Source organism: Hemicordylus capensis, chromosome 5 (genome assembly GCF_027244095.1).
Source record: "Hemicordylus capensis ecotype Gifberg chromosome 5, rHemCap1.1.pri, whole genome shotgun sequence".
NCBI classification, from domain to species: Eukaryota; Metazoa; Chordata; class Lepidosauria; order Squamata; family Cordylidae; genus Hemicordylus; species Hemicordylus capensis.
This window is the reverse complement of record NC_069661.1, coordinates 254,952,890-254,966,479: the sequence shown is the minus strand read 5'-3', so window position 1 is coordinate 254,966,479 and position 13,590 is coordinate 254,952,890. Positions and strand designations below refer to the sequence as shown.

Below are 13,590 nucleotides of genomic sequence, written 5' to 3'. Positions count from 1 at the left end.
GACGCTGGAATGTGCTCCCTAACAAAATTAGAGTCTCCCCTTCTCTGACTGTTTTTAAGAAGGACCTAAAAACATGCCTCTTTAGTCAGGCTTTTAGTTTATAGTTTTAAAGCTTCAGTTTTAGAGTTTTTATTGCATTTTAGATTGTTTTAATTATGTTAATGTTTTAATTGGTTTTGTATTGTGAACCACCCAAGTACTTTTTTGTATGGGGTGGTATATAAATGCACTAAACAAACAAACAAACAAAATAAATAATTTATACACAAACACACACACACACACACCCCACTGGAAATGTGTATCCCTAGGAGGTGTACATAATTTAAGATATAACAAAATGTAAAAAACAATTAAAAACAGTTAAAACTAAACAATTAAACAGTTTAAAACTAATTTTAACTACAAGTCTGAGAAAACAGCTGCATCTTAAGGGTCTTTTAAAAAGCAATCAGAGAACCTGCCCTAGGAGAGTGATCTGATTTGGCATGTAATTTGACATAGTTAAAACACAAACACACACAGCATATTAATTTCCCACGCTGTCGCTCAAGGCTTTTCAAGTAGCTGAACTGAAATATTTGAATAGGAAAGGTAAGCAATGATGACACTGAATGTGGTTTAAATGTGATACTGAAACAAATTCAAAGCTTTATGTGGAAAGGAATTATTTTTACTGAGACACTCCATAAAACAAAACATGTTATGTACTCTCTCACACTCTTTTCTAGGGATAATTAATTATCTGGGCGGGGGGGGGGAGAATTAAACACAACTTTGAAATTGCCTACCTTGCCTAATACTGCACTGGCATCCATCCCTTGCTACTAGTGAATTTTGTGGGAGAATGGATTTTTACAAATGGAGAAATGTCAATTAAAAAGTTAACTATGGGGGAGGGGAGCATGATCTTGACATTCAACTCATAACACACCAAGAGAGTCTCGCTGGATCAGATAAAAGGTTGATCTCCACCACCTGTGTGCTGTCAAGTCCATTTTGACTCCTGGCGTCCTCAGAGCCCTGTAGTTTTCTTTTGGTAGAATACCTCCTGTATTCTACTGTAATGGTCAATGGCTGACCATTGCCTCCTCCTGCACAGCAGAAGATGATGTATCTTCCTATATTGCTGCTGCCCAATACAGTATCAGCAGGGATTCGAACCGGCAACCTTCTGCTTGTTAGTCAAGCATTTCACTGCTGAGCCACTTAAGGTGACTCACCCAGATATCCACAAACAAGGCTTGAAAGCAAGAGCCCCCTGCCCCCACCCACCCACCCCCGGTTGCCCTCGAACCCACCCACCCCAGCACCTGGCATTCAGGGCCATACCATCTCTGAATCTAGAAGGTATTGCATGCAACCTGCAGATGCAATTTACGTTTATTCTGTCATAGATGCATTTAAATTGCACAGCCTATTGGTCAAATGCAAGCCAGGAGTGAAAAACCCCCAAGCAGGGGAGAGTCCTAATACCGAAAAGGTCAAGGGCAGGGGGGACGGGGTGTTCCAATCTGAAGTAGTGATTGTGAGAACGGCTCTGGAGGGGAGGGTGTCTTAGGACAGGCCTTGACACTTTGCTTTGGATCTAGCCCAAATATTTATTTAGGAGCCAGACAATGGACATTTGTCAAAATTATGGGCAGGGCTGTCTTCAGAGAGCCCTGGAGGGGTGCAGGACCCAGGGCAAACCAGCCAGTGGGGTGTGTGTGTGTGTGTGTGTGTGTATGTGTGTGTCACCCTGCTTGCCATGCCCTAAGGAGAGCCCCGATTACCAGACTCAGTGATGGACATTATGTGGGGAGATAAATGAGCTTCTCTTTAGCCCCTTCACAAGTAGCATACTTAGAACAAAAATAAGGCTGCTGCTAGGACGTTATTAAATTGTATAATAAACACACTTTGGATTAAATAACTTTACCTCTAAATATTTTAGTCTAGGCACCATGGCTAGTTTCTAGGCAACATGGCTCCCTGGCGCCTGGGATTTGTCAAGCCCTGGCCTAAGGATCAATGACAAGTTCCGCCAGCTTACAATATACTGTAAACAGACAGACGCGTAAGGAAAAGGAACGGAGGACGCGAGATGCCAAGCTGAAATTACATTAAATGGAGGAAGGTTTGGGAGAAGAAAAGTGTCTTCTTAAAGAAAAGTGGGAGGGACAGAATCACACCAATGTCTGGAGGGAGTGACTTCTCCAAAGTCAAATCAAGTCATTTATTATGGTCAGAGATCAGATACATATACAGTTACAAAAGGATAATATCATATTAAAATGAAATCTAACTACAACAAGAAAAAGATTTCACAACACTTGATCATGGCTGTTAGATATATTGGTCGAACAGGCTGTTAGTTGCTGTCAAATCTTGACAGTCAACACACAACATTTTGCCACATTATAAGTGATGCTTCTTATCTGACAGGAGGGTGCACATTGAAGAACAGGCCCTGCTGGGGGAGAACCAGCATGGCTTCTGCAAAGGTAAATTTGGCCTCAAAAACCTCTTGGAGTTATTTGAGAGTGTCAACAAGTGTGTGACAATTCTGGTCACCACATCTAAAGAAGGACATTGTAGAACTGGAAAAGGTGCAGAAGAGGGCAACCAAGATGATCAGGGGCCTGGAGCACCCTTCTTATGAGGCAAGACTACAACACCTGGGGCTTTTTAGTTTAGAAAAAAGATGACTGCGGGGAGACATGATAGAGGCCTATAAACTCATGCATGGTGTGGAGAAAGTGGATAGAGAGAAATTCTTCTCCCTCTCCCATAACACTAGAACCAGGGGTCATCCCATGAAATTGATTTCAGGGAAATCTAGGACCAACAAACGGAAGTACTTTTTCACACAATGCATAATCCACTTGTGGAATTCTCTGCCACAAGATGTGGTGACAGCCAGCAACCTGGATGACTTTAAGAGGGGTTCGGATAACTTAACAGAGGAGAGGTCTATCAACGGCTAATAGTTGGAGGACTATAGGCCACCTCAAAGGCAGGATTTTATTTATTTATTTTATTAACATATTTTTATACCACCCAAAACTTACGTCTCTGGGTGGTTCACAACAAAATAAAAACAGAAAGTAAAACATTAGTTAAAACTGAAAAGTTTAAAATATCACAACAATTTAAAGTTTTTAAATGAATATTTTAAAATGGCATTAAAACAATTTTAATTAAATGCCTCTGAGTACCAGTTGCAGGAGAGTAAGAGGAGGAGGGAGGGCATGCCCTCAACTCCCACTGTAGGCTTCCAGCAGGATCTGGTGGGCCACTGTGTGAAACAGGATGCTGGACTAGATGGGCCTCCTTGGGCCTGATCCAGCAGGGCTGTTCTTATGGGTGGACCAAGAGAGTTTGCTGTCCGTGGCAAAGGACAGTATGAAGCCCACCCTGGCAAACTGCAGGTGGGGGCTCAGCATTCTTGGGCCGTGCTGTTGAGGCAGCAACCATGGCACAGATGTCCTCTCAAGACTATGCCACCAAGCCAAGGCAGTGGCAGCAGGGGCACTCCTAGTTTGAGATGGTGGAGGGAGGAAAGAGGTGCACTTATGGGTGTCTGGGGGGAGGCAACTGGAGACAGTCCCCCCACCACATTGAGCCAGACAAGCTGAATGCAAAGTTGCTTACTCCCAAGTAAGTGCATGTGGGATTACCACTTTTGTACCACCACCACCACCCCAGTACCAGAAATAGTCCTGCAGACACCACTGGGGGGCAGCCCAGCAGAGCAAGGAGGGGGAAATAAACAGCAAATCCCAGTGGGGTGAAGAAGGGTGGTGGAAGCAGGTGACAAGTCGGTCTGTAGGGTGGCACCCATGGTGGTGGTGGGCCTGAATATAGGAACATAGGGATGCCTTATACTGAGTCAAGTAACTGGTCCATCCAGCTCACTGTTGTCTGTACTGACCGGCAGCAGCTTGCCAAGGTTTCAGGCAGGAGTCTTTCCCAGCCCTAACTTGGAGATGCTGCCAGGGATTGAACCTGGCACATGCAGATGCTCTTCCACTGAGCCATGGCCCCATCCTTTAAGGGGAATACCTTATAATGGCCACATGCTGTCTCCCATCCAAATGCAAACCAAGGAATACCCTGCTTAGCAAAGGGGACAGTTCATGCTTTCTATCACAAGAACAGCTCTCTGCTGGCACTTGCCACCCTTCTGCACCCCTCCTCTGATTTGCAACGGAGATGACCCCCCCTCACCCTGCCTCATGGAAGGGCTGCTGGGATTTTACTCCGGTCACATTCTTCTTCCATGTTTTTTAATCATGGTGTTATCTTGTCTTTTTATTTGTATTATCTTCATTTTGTGAGCTTCCCTGGGTGTTTTTCAAAATTAAGTAAGTTCCCTTCCCTGAGTTGATAAAAATTGATGAGGTTTTTTTTTTTTACTTCTACTTCTTTAAAAATAAATAAATCAGATTTTAAAATGTAAATCAGATTTTTAAAATTTTAAATTGATTTTAAAAATTCATTAAAAACCTAGGTCAAAGATATCATCATTAATATGAATCATAACTTCTAATTAGAGTCTATGAACATCTTAACACCAGTATATGGGGATGAGAGATAACAGACCTGATCGGTTCTGTTCTGCAGGTGGAGTACACGCAAGAGCGCGTGCGCGCACACACACACAGTCAAGCCCCCCCTCCACGTGCAAAGACAAAGAAGGTCAATGAATGGAGAATTTGGGGGATGGAACAGATCTGAACAAGAAAGGGGTATATCCTCCATTTCTGAGTGTATCCTCTATTTTAGCAGGGAAACACCTATCATGGCAGCAGACCCCATTTGTGGATTTTAATGAAGTTCCTGTACCTTTGGGTAAGAAAGGCATGTGTGCGAAATGCAAACAATACAACAAAGAAATGCAAGGCTTGGTTGCCTGACTCAAACAGCATTATGAGAAGTGTGTACCTATTATAGTTTGCACCTACCTTCTAATATTGAAACATAACATACATCTCTCTCTAAATATGTATTAAGGTTATACTAAAGGTAAAGTGTGCCGTCGAGTCAGTTTTGACTCCTGGCGACCACAGAGCCCTGTGGAGTTTTTTTGGTAGAATACAGGAGGGGTTGGCCATTGCCATCTCCCGCACAGTGTGAGATGATGCCTTTCAGCATCTTCCTATATTGCTGCTGCCTGATATACATGTTTCCCACGGTTTGGGGAACATACCAGCCGGGATTCGAACCGGTAACCTCTGGCTTGATAAATCAAGTTATTTCCCCACTGCGCCATTAGGTTTATACTAGACAACAAGAATGCACTTTTATAGAAAATGATCATTTTATATAAAATGATCATTTTCTTAAAACTGATACTAGTCTTCCTGACTAGTAATTTAAATTGTGGTTCAAATCATTAAAATTGAGTCCTTCTGTGAAGCGATTTAAATCAATTTGATTCAAATCAATTTGATTTAAATCATGATTTAAATCGATTTGATTTATATCAAATCAGCCCTGTCCCTTCCAAAAATCAGTCTGCTGCATTCCTCTGGTTTCCACCTTATTTTTGCCCAGAACATATCTCTAGCGGCACCTCTCAAAAAAGCTTCAGTCAAGTTGGAAAAGTTGTGAAAATAGAAAGCAAAATGAATGGTGGGGGAGCCCAAGATTCAGAAACAGACAAACCAGATGGGATGGAAAAGATGACAGAGCTCTGAAGTGATTTGGAAAAACCAAAGAGATTCACTTTCTGATTACAAGAACCGGCAGGGGGTTGAGGAAGTAGGCTCCTTCGGTGAAGTGAAGACATTAAGACAGAGATTCTTAAGCTTGGGTCCCAAGATGTTGCTGGACTACAGCTCCCATCATTCCCAGCCAGAATGGCTGCAGGCACGGGGTGATGGGAGCTAGAGTCCAACCCAAGCTGGTTGAAGAGCAACCAAAAAAACCTCCACCCGCGTATTATATTTATCTGAATCCAAGACTAGTCCCCGCCCCCCATCCCAAGTTATTTGATATTAGAAATTGGAGATTTCAACGTTTTAAATTCAGAGTCTTCTTCTATTCAGGGAAATAAGGTATTATTCGTGCAACCCTTAATGTGTCAGCCGTAGTACTGAACTGGAGTGGCGGGGTATAAATATTTTAAAATAATAAAATTAATGGACCACGGAATTCCTGGGCACCGGTAGCATGCGCGGGGAGGGGAGGGGGAGGCTGAGAAAAAGGTGCCTGGCTGACGAGCGCCCTGCCGGAGCCCAGCACGGGGATTCTCACACTGCCGGTTGGGGCGCGGGGAGAGGAGCTGAGGCTGCGCAGGAGAGAAAGGCTAAAAAGGAACCGAGGTTCGCTTGAGGCTGAAGCCACACGAGCACCCGGGGTCCCCCTGATGAAACTGACCGGCAGGAGAGATTTAGGACGGGCGAAAGCAAGCACTTCTGCACGCAGCGGCGCACAATTCGTTTGCGGAACGCGCTGCCACGAGACGTAGCGGTGGCCACCGCCAGCTGAGGTGGCCGTCAAAGGGGATGCGCCACATACGGGCGGGAGGGGAGGCAGGGCGATCATGGTACCGCATGCATGGGCTCTCCAACTTGTAGCCCAACAGCACATCTGGGGTGGGACGGGACCCACGTTTGAGAGGACCCCTGTGGACTATATAGAAGGCTAGCTCCCGGGGCCGTCTCGCCTGGCTTCCGCGGGCGCGCTTCTAGCGCGGGGCGGGGGTGGCGCAGATCGGGCTGTCAACGCTTACCGTTCCGGAGCTCCGAGGGGCCCGATTCTGCTGCCGCCGCCGCCGCCCCAGGCGCGCAGCAGAGCAAGGCCAGCAGGAGCCAAGCCATGGCGGCAGGCTGCCTTCTCCTCTAGGCACCGCGCCGCGGAAGAGCTCGACGACCCCGGGGCTCCGAGCAGGGCTTCATGCGGAGGCAAGTGCGGCGCGGCGCGGCACATACACCGCCTTCAGCTGGAAAAGTCGCCTCGGGGAAAGCGTGGCTTTCCCTTTCGCTTTCGCTTTCGCCCCCGGGGAACCGCCGAGCGAGCGCCTCCCGAGTCCCGGCAAGGAAGACGTGAGCGCTGGGCCGGGGGCGCTGGCAGGGCGCCCTCCACCTGCTCGGATCCCCTCGAGCAGCGGCTGCTCGCCACTGGCCCCGCGGCCTGTGAAACCGCCCGACGAGGCGACGGCGCTCCTGAGCATGGGCAGAGCAGCAGCGCCCTTGAGGAAGGGAAGCCAAAGCGTAGGTCATCTTCTTGCAAGGGGAGGCTGGGAATGGGGAGGGAGGAGGAAGGAAGCCGGGCTGGTGTGTGTGTGTGTGTGTGTGGGGAGACTGAGTGAGGTAGGTGCATTGATCCTGAATGATCTGGGCACCGCTTTCACGCTGAATTCATGAGAGTGCAGACTACGACCTTCCCACCCATCAAAGCGCTTTGTCCCCCCACCCCCCAATTCCCTTTTTGTACTCACCATTAGAAGATCATACCCACCACAGACGGTGGCAGAGAACTGGGGACAGAGCCAGGCCTAGGGGGCACAGCAAGGCTGCAGTGGGGCCTGGGCCCGGAAGTGGAGGTGGGCCACCGCGCCACTTGCCTCCTTCTCCTCCCCCCCCCATCTTTGCTGCAGAAGAACTACATGGACGATGACAAGCCAAGCATTTGCCGCCTGCCCTTTGTCTTGCTATGCAAATAGTACGGTATCATACATACCCCACACTCCAATCAGGAAGCTTCCCAATGAGTCAGGGGGCTGGAGGCGAGAGCGAAGAGTGGGCTGTTTCCCAAGCAGAGGGCACCCCTCACTCATGGGCCCAGGGACGTTTGCCCCCCTTGTTGAGTTTTAGCTGTGCCCCTATTTTTCAGCAGTCGACAGACAAGTTATGTGCAAGAGGTGTGTTAGCCAGGAGCAGTATTGGCTGGCATACAGAGTGAGGGTGGGTCAATGCAGCGGCCAAGAGAGCTGCCTAAAGGACTTCCCAACAAATTGCCCAAGTGCACATTAAAGGAGAGATTTCATAAAGTAGGGATCTAAAAGGGTGGAATTGCCGCACTTTAGACTCTGAGATACCAGGGGGGAAATGTGAAAGGTGTGAGCCCCACTGTGATGGGGAACCATTTTCTCATACCTTTTGCAATGCAAACTGCTTTGAGAACTCTATATTGAAAAAAGATATATTAATAATAATAATATTAATAATAATAGTAGTAGTAGTAGTAGTAGTAGAAGACAACAACAATAATAAATATTCCTACTACTAATAAATATACCATACATAATATGCCAACTATTAATCTCTGTTTACTGAGCAGAGAGGCATTATTTCTGATGGTGGGCATCTTATATTTAGCAGGGAGAGAGCAACTGACCATCTTCAGCTTCTATTCAGTGGCTGGTATTTTTTCTTAGATTGTGAGCTTTCTTGGAACCGGGAACCATCTTATTTATTTACTTATGTCCTGCTCTTCCTCCAAGGAGCCCAGAGCAGTGTCCATGATTATGTTTATCCTCACAACAATCCTGTGAGGTAGGTGAGGCTGAGAAAGAAGTGACTGGCCCAGAGTCACCCAGCGAGTTTCATGGCTGAAGGAGGATTTGAACTCAAGTCTTCTCGTCCTAATCCAACACAACCACTATGCTCTGCTCACGTTTTTTGCTATGCAAACTGCTTTGAGGACTTTCACCCCCCGAAAACTGGTATAAAGTATTTTTAATAATAATAAAATTAGTATTCACCTATAATGGTTTTAGAACAAGTTGAGCTAAATGATTGGGTGTGTCATTCTCTGAGAATATTTGGGATCTCATTGGCAATGTGTGCGCACATGCATTCAGAGTGGGACCTTCCTGATTAAACCTGAGCGGGATCTAAAATTAAATGAGCGGACATAAAATAATGTGTGAGTGCCTGTATATGCGCATGCCTTCGAGGGAATGCTGTTCAGGATATATTGCCCAGTATCATCATCCTGTAGTCATGCATGGTGTGGAGAAAGTGGAGAGAGGGGAATTCTTCTCCCTCTCACATGACACTAGAACCAGGGGTCATCCCATGGAATGGATTGCCGGGTAATTTAGGACCAGCAAACGGAAGTATTTTTTTGCACAACGCATAATCAACTTTTGGAATCTCTGCCACAAGATGTGGTGACAGCCATCAAGCTGGATGGCTTTCAGAGGGGTTTGGATAACTTCATGGAGGAGAGTTAAATCAAATTTTTAATCTAATAATAAATCCTTGATGCTGAAGTGTGCCACTCAACCTTTTGGGTCTGCCTTAGTCACATGCCTTTGGAGGCCTAGGACTGCTCAGCCTTTCTAGGGAGGGTTTTGTCACTTAGGAACATACGAAGCTGCCATATACTGAGTCAGACCATTGGTCTATCCAGCTCAGTATTGTCTTCACAGACTGGCAGCGTCTTCTGCAAGGTTGCAGGTGGGAATCTCTCTTGGCCCTATCTTGGAAGGGAGGGAACTTGGAACCTCCTGCTCTTCCCAGAGCGGCAGCTCCATCCCCCAGGGGAATATCTTCCAGTGCACATACTTCTAGTCCCCCATCCATATGCAACCAGGGCAGACCCAGCTTAGCTAAGGGCACAAGTCATGCTTGCTACCACCAGACCAGCTGTCATCTCCTTTATCCCCCTCAGGAGTCTTATATGGAGAGAGTGGTTCGTCCTACATTAAACTGAAGTGGATGGTGGCAGCCTACTTTGAATCCCTTACAGTGAAAGATTCACACACACACACACCCCGCCAGTCAACTCCCCGCTCCTCCTCTGGATCTGGTAGGAGCTTTGACAAGAACATAAGAAAGCCCTGCTGGATCAGGCCCAAGGCCTATCTAGTCCAGCTTCCTGTCCCACACAGTGGCCCACCAGATGCCTCTTGTGCAGTTTTTATGAAAATAAAAAAATGAAAGCCAGTGTGGTGATTAGGGAATTGGAGTGGAATTGGGAATTGAAGATAGAGAGGAGAGCCGGTCTTGTGGTAGCAAGCATTACTTGTCCCCCTAGTTTTTCTTTATGTATATAATGGTTATAGGTTACATAGGAACATAGGAAGCTGCCAAATACTGAGTCAGACCCTTGGTCCATCTAGTTCAGAATTGTCTACACAGACTGGCAGCAGCTTCTACAAGGTTGCAGGCAGGAGTCTCTCCCCTATCTTGGAGATGCTGCCAGGGAGGGAACTTGGCACCTTCTGATCTTCCCAGAGCGGCTCCATCCCCCGAGGGGAATATCTTACAGTGCTCACACTTTCAGTCTCCTGTTCATATGCAACCATATGCAATCCCTTGCTGACTTGGCAAAGAGGCACCTTTTATGTGGTGATTCTCTTTATTGAGCATGGGGAGAGTAACTGGCCCTATCCACCCCCAGCACAGTACCTCCAGTGACTGTTGCTGGTGTCTGTCTTATGTTTCTTTTGCGATTGTGAGCCCTTTGGGGACAGGGATCCATCTTATTTATTTATTATTTCTCTGTGTATACCGCCCTGAGCCATTTTTGGAAGGGCGGTATAGAAATTGAATTAATAATAATAATAACAACAACCAGGGCAGACCCTGCTTAGCTAAGGGGACAGTTACGCATTTTAATTTGGCACTAAGGCACTAAGGACAAATGTAATCAGAACAAAAGTCGAAAAATCCGCAACAAACAGCTAATGCCGCCTTTGTAAAGAAGCAGATGAAACAGTGGCCCACCTAATCAGCTGTTGTAAAAAGATCACACAGACTGACTACAAACAAAGGCATGACAAGGTAGCAGGGATGATACACTGGAACATCTGCAAAAAATACAAGCTGCCTGTAGCCAAAAATTGGTGGGACCATAAAACTGAAAAAGTGGTAGAAAATGAAGATGTAAAAATATTATGGGACTTCCAACTACAAACAGACAAACATCTGCCACACAATACACCAGATACCACTGTAGTTGAGCGAGAAGAAAGAAAAACAAGTCAAAATAATCAACATAGCAATACCAGGGGATAGCAGAATAGAAGAAAAAGAAATAGAAAAAATCACCAAATACAAAGATCTACAAATTGAAATTGAAAGGCTGTGGCAGAAGAAGACCCAAATAATCCCAGTGGTAATTGGCGCCCTGGGTGCAATTCCAAAAGACCTTGAAGAGCACCTCAACACCATTGGGGCCACAGAAATCACCATCAGCCAATTACAAAAAGCAGCTTTACTGGGAACAGCCTATATTCCCAGTAAGGGAAGAGGGAAGATCTTGGGCTGGCAGTGACTGTGTTTCTGCTTCTGCCCTACCTTTCTTCAGGTGTGTTCCATCTGTGGGGCTGACTCTGCTGCTTTAAAGCTCAGGCTGGGCCAGGGCCTGAAGAAGGGAAGAGGGAAGATCTTGGGCTGGCAGTGACTGTGTTTCTGCTTCTGCCCTACCTTTCTTCAGGTGTGTTCCATCTGTGGGGCTGACTCTGCTGCTTTAAAGCTCAGGCTGGGCCAGGGCCTGAAGAAGGGAAGAGGGAAGATCTTGGGCTGGCAGTGACTGTGTTTCTGCTTCTGCCCTACCTTTCTTCAGGTGTGTTCCATCTGTGGGGCTGACTCTGCTGCTTTAAAGCTCAGGCTGGGCCAGGGGCGTGAGCCTCTTGGCGAGAGCACAAGGGCGAGAGCACAAGGGCTCTCGTCCTTGTGGCTCTCAGCCGTGGGGTGAGCTGCCTGGGGCCCTGAAGATCCTTTCCTTCTGCCCTGAAGATCTGTCTTCCCACAATCAAGAAGCTAGCAGGAGATCACGCGAGTCTGGTCTTGGTTTTTTATTAAGCCAAGAAGCCGTGGTGGTTTATTCTGGGGAGATGTGCCTGGGGGAGCGAAAAAGTGGGTCTGGAGTGGGGGCGGCAATATCACGGGTAGCGGGCAGAGGGAGGTATGGCGGTGGGAGTTCGGCAGGCCATTACAGGGGAAATCGGTCCAGGCAATTGAGGCCTGTTCCTTTTTCCGGCCCTTCTCCCAACCCTCTGACCCTAGGGAGCTCTGGGAACACTCCTTCGAGGATTAGGGTGCTGCTGCTAAATGCCAGGTCAGTTAACGCAAAAACATCTCTCATCCACGATCTGATTGTGGATGAGCATGCTGACCTGGTATGCGTGACGGAGACCTGGTTGGATCCGCTGGGCGGGGTTGGTCTCTCTCAGCTTTGTCCTCCAGGTTTCCAGATCGTGCAGCAGCCCCGCCTCGAGGGTCGGGGAGGAGGCGTTGCAGTCATCTTTCGTGAGACTCTTCCCGTTTCCAGGTGCCCGGTCAGGCAATCTCAGAATTTTGAGTGTTTGTCCTTGAGGGTGGGCCTCCGAGATAGGCTGGGGATTCTGCTGGTGTACCGACCACCCCGCTGCACTTCAGTCTCCCTACCTGAGCTGGCGGGGGTGGTCTCGGAGGTGGCTTTGGGTTCCCCCAGGCTTATTGTTTTGGGGGATTTCAATGTCCACGCTGAGGCTCCCCTAGTGGGTGCGGCTCAGGATTTCATGGCCTCCATGGCAACCATGGGCCTGTCTCAATTGGTATCAGGCCCTACCCATGTGGCGGGACACACTCTGGATCTGGTTTTTGCCGACCGGGAAATAAATGATCTGGAGGTGGGGGAATTTGAGATCACTCCCTTGTCATGGACAGATCATCACCTGGTGGGGTTTAGTTTGACTGCTCCGTCTACCCTCTGCAGGGGTGGTGGGCCGATTAAGATGGTCCGCCCCCGGAGGCTTATGGATCCGCTTGGATTTCAGACGGCCCTCGGGGAGTTTCCAGTGTCCAGAGCTGGTGACCCTGTCGAGGCCTTGGTTGATCTCTGGAATGGAGAGATGGCCCGGGCTGTTGACACGGTTGCCCCCAAGCGCCCTCTCCGGCTTGGTGGAGCCCGTTCGGCTCCTTGGTTTTCCTCGGAGCTTAGGGCGATGAAGCAACTCGGGCGACGGCTGGAGCGACGCTGGAGGAAGAGTCGTCACGAATCCGACCGAACACGGGCTAGAGCCCATTTTAGGGACTATGCCGTGGCGGTGGGGGCGGCGAAGAAATGCTTTTTCTCCGCCTCCATTGCGTCTGCTCAGTGCAGACAAACAGAGCTGTTTCGTGTGGTGAAAACCTTGCTCCACACATCCCCCCAGACAATGGGGGAGGAGCCATCTACAGCTCTTTGTGATCGGTTTGCCTGTCGCTTTGCAGATAAAGTCGCTTGCATCCGTGCTGACCTGGACTCCAGAGTTTTGGCAGTTCCGGCAGACGTGCCTTTGGTACCATCTGGTCCCGTTGTGTTGGATTCTTTTCAGTTGGTGCGGCCTAAGGATGTGGACAAGATCCTGGGCAGTGTGCGGGCAACTTCGTGCGCTCTTGACCCTTGCCCTTCATGGCTAATAAAAGCTGCCAGGGAGGGGACAGGTAGATGGCTGGAGGTGATCGTTAATGCTTCATTAAGGGAGGGCAGGATGCCATCGTGCCTTAAGGAGGCGGTGGTAAGACCTCTATTAAAAAAGCCCTCCCTTGATCCCTCCAGCCTGGACAACTATAGACCTGTGTCTAACCTCCCCTTTTTGGGCAAGGTGATGGAGCGTGTGGTGGCGTCCCAGCTGCAGAGGGTCTTGGATGATACGGATTATCTGGACCCTTTTCAATCTGG

At 48.1% G+C, this 13,590-nt stretch overlaps 2 protein-coding genes across 9 annotated transcripts in view; one reads left to right on the top strand and one right to left on the bottom strand.

Annotated features, from left to right (window-relative positions):
* Positions 1-13,590, bottom strand: part of IL15RA (interleukin 15 receptor subunit alpha) — a 73,706-nt gene that overhangs the window by 48,041 nt on the left and 12,075 nt on the right. The window contains exon 1 of one of the 8 annotated variants that reach the window (XM_053257981.1): positions 7,672-7,702. The exons of 4 other annotated variants lie outside the window; for them this stretch is intronic. Coding sequence is in view for 2 of the 4 variants with exons in the window: in XM_053257975.1 (XP_053113950.1) it covers positions 6,722-6,809 (88 nt within the window). In the remaining 2 variants the exon portion in view is untranslated. Of the gene's footprint in view, positions 1-6,721; positions 7,198-7,429; positions 7,568-7,671; positions 7,703-13,590 lie in introns of those variants that run through there. 3 more of the 8 variants (XM_053257979.1, XM_053257975.1, XM_053257982.1) reach the window with 3 other exon arrangements.
* Positions 6,985-13,590, top strand: part of TSGA13 (testis specific 13) — a 45,516-nt gene continuing 38,910 nt past the window's right edge. Inside the window, exon 1 of the mRNA XM_053257988.1 lies at positions 6,985-7,202. The gene's annotated coding sequence lies outside the window, so the exon portion shown is untranslated. The remainder of the gene's footprint in view (positions 7,203-13,590) is intronic.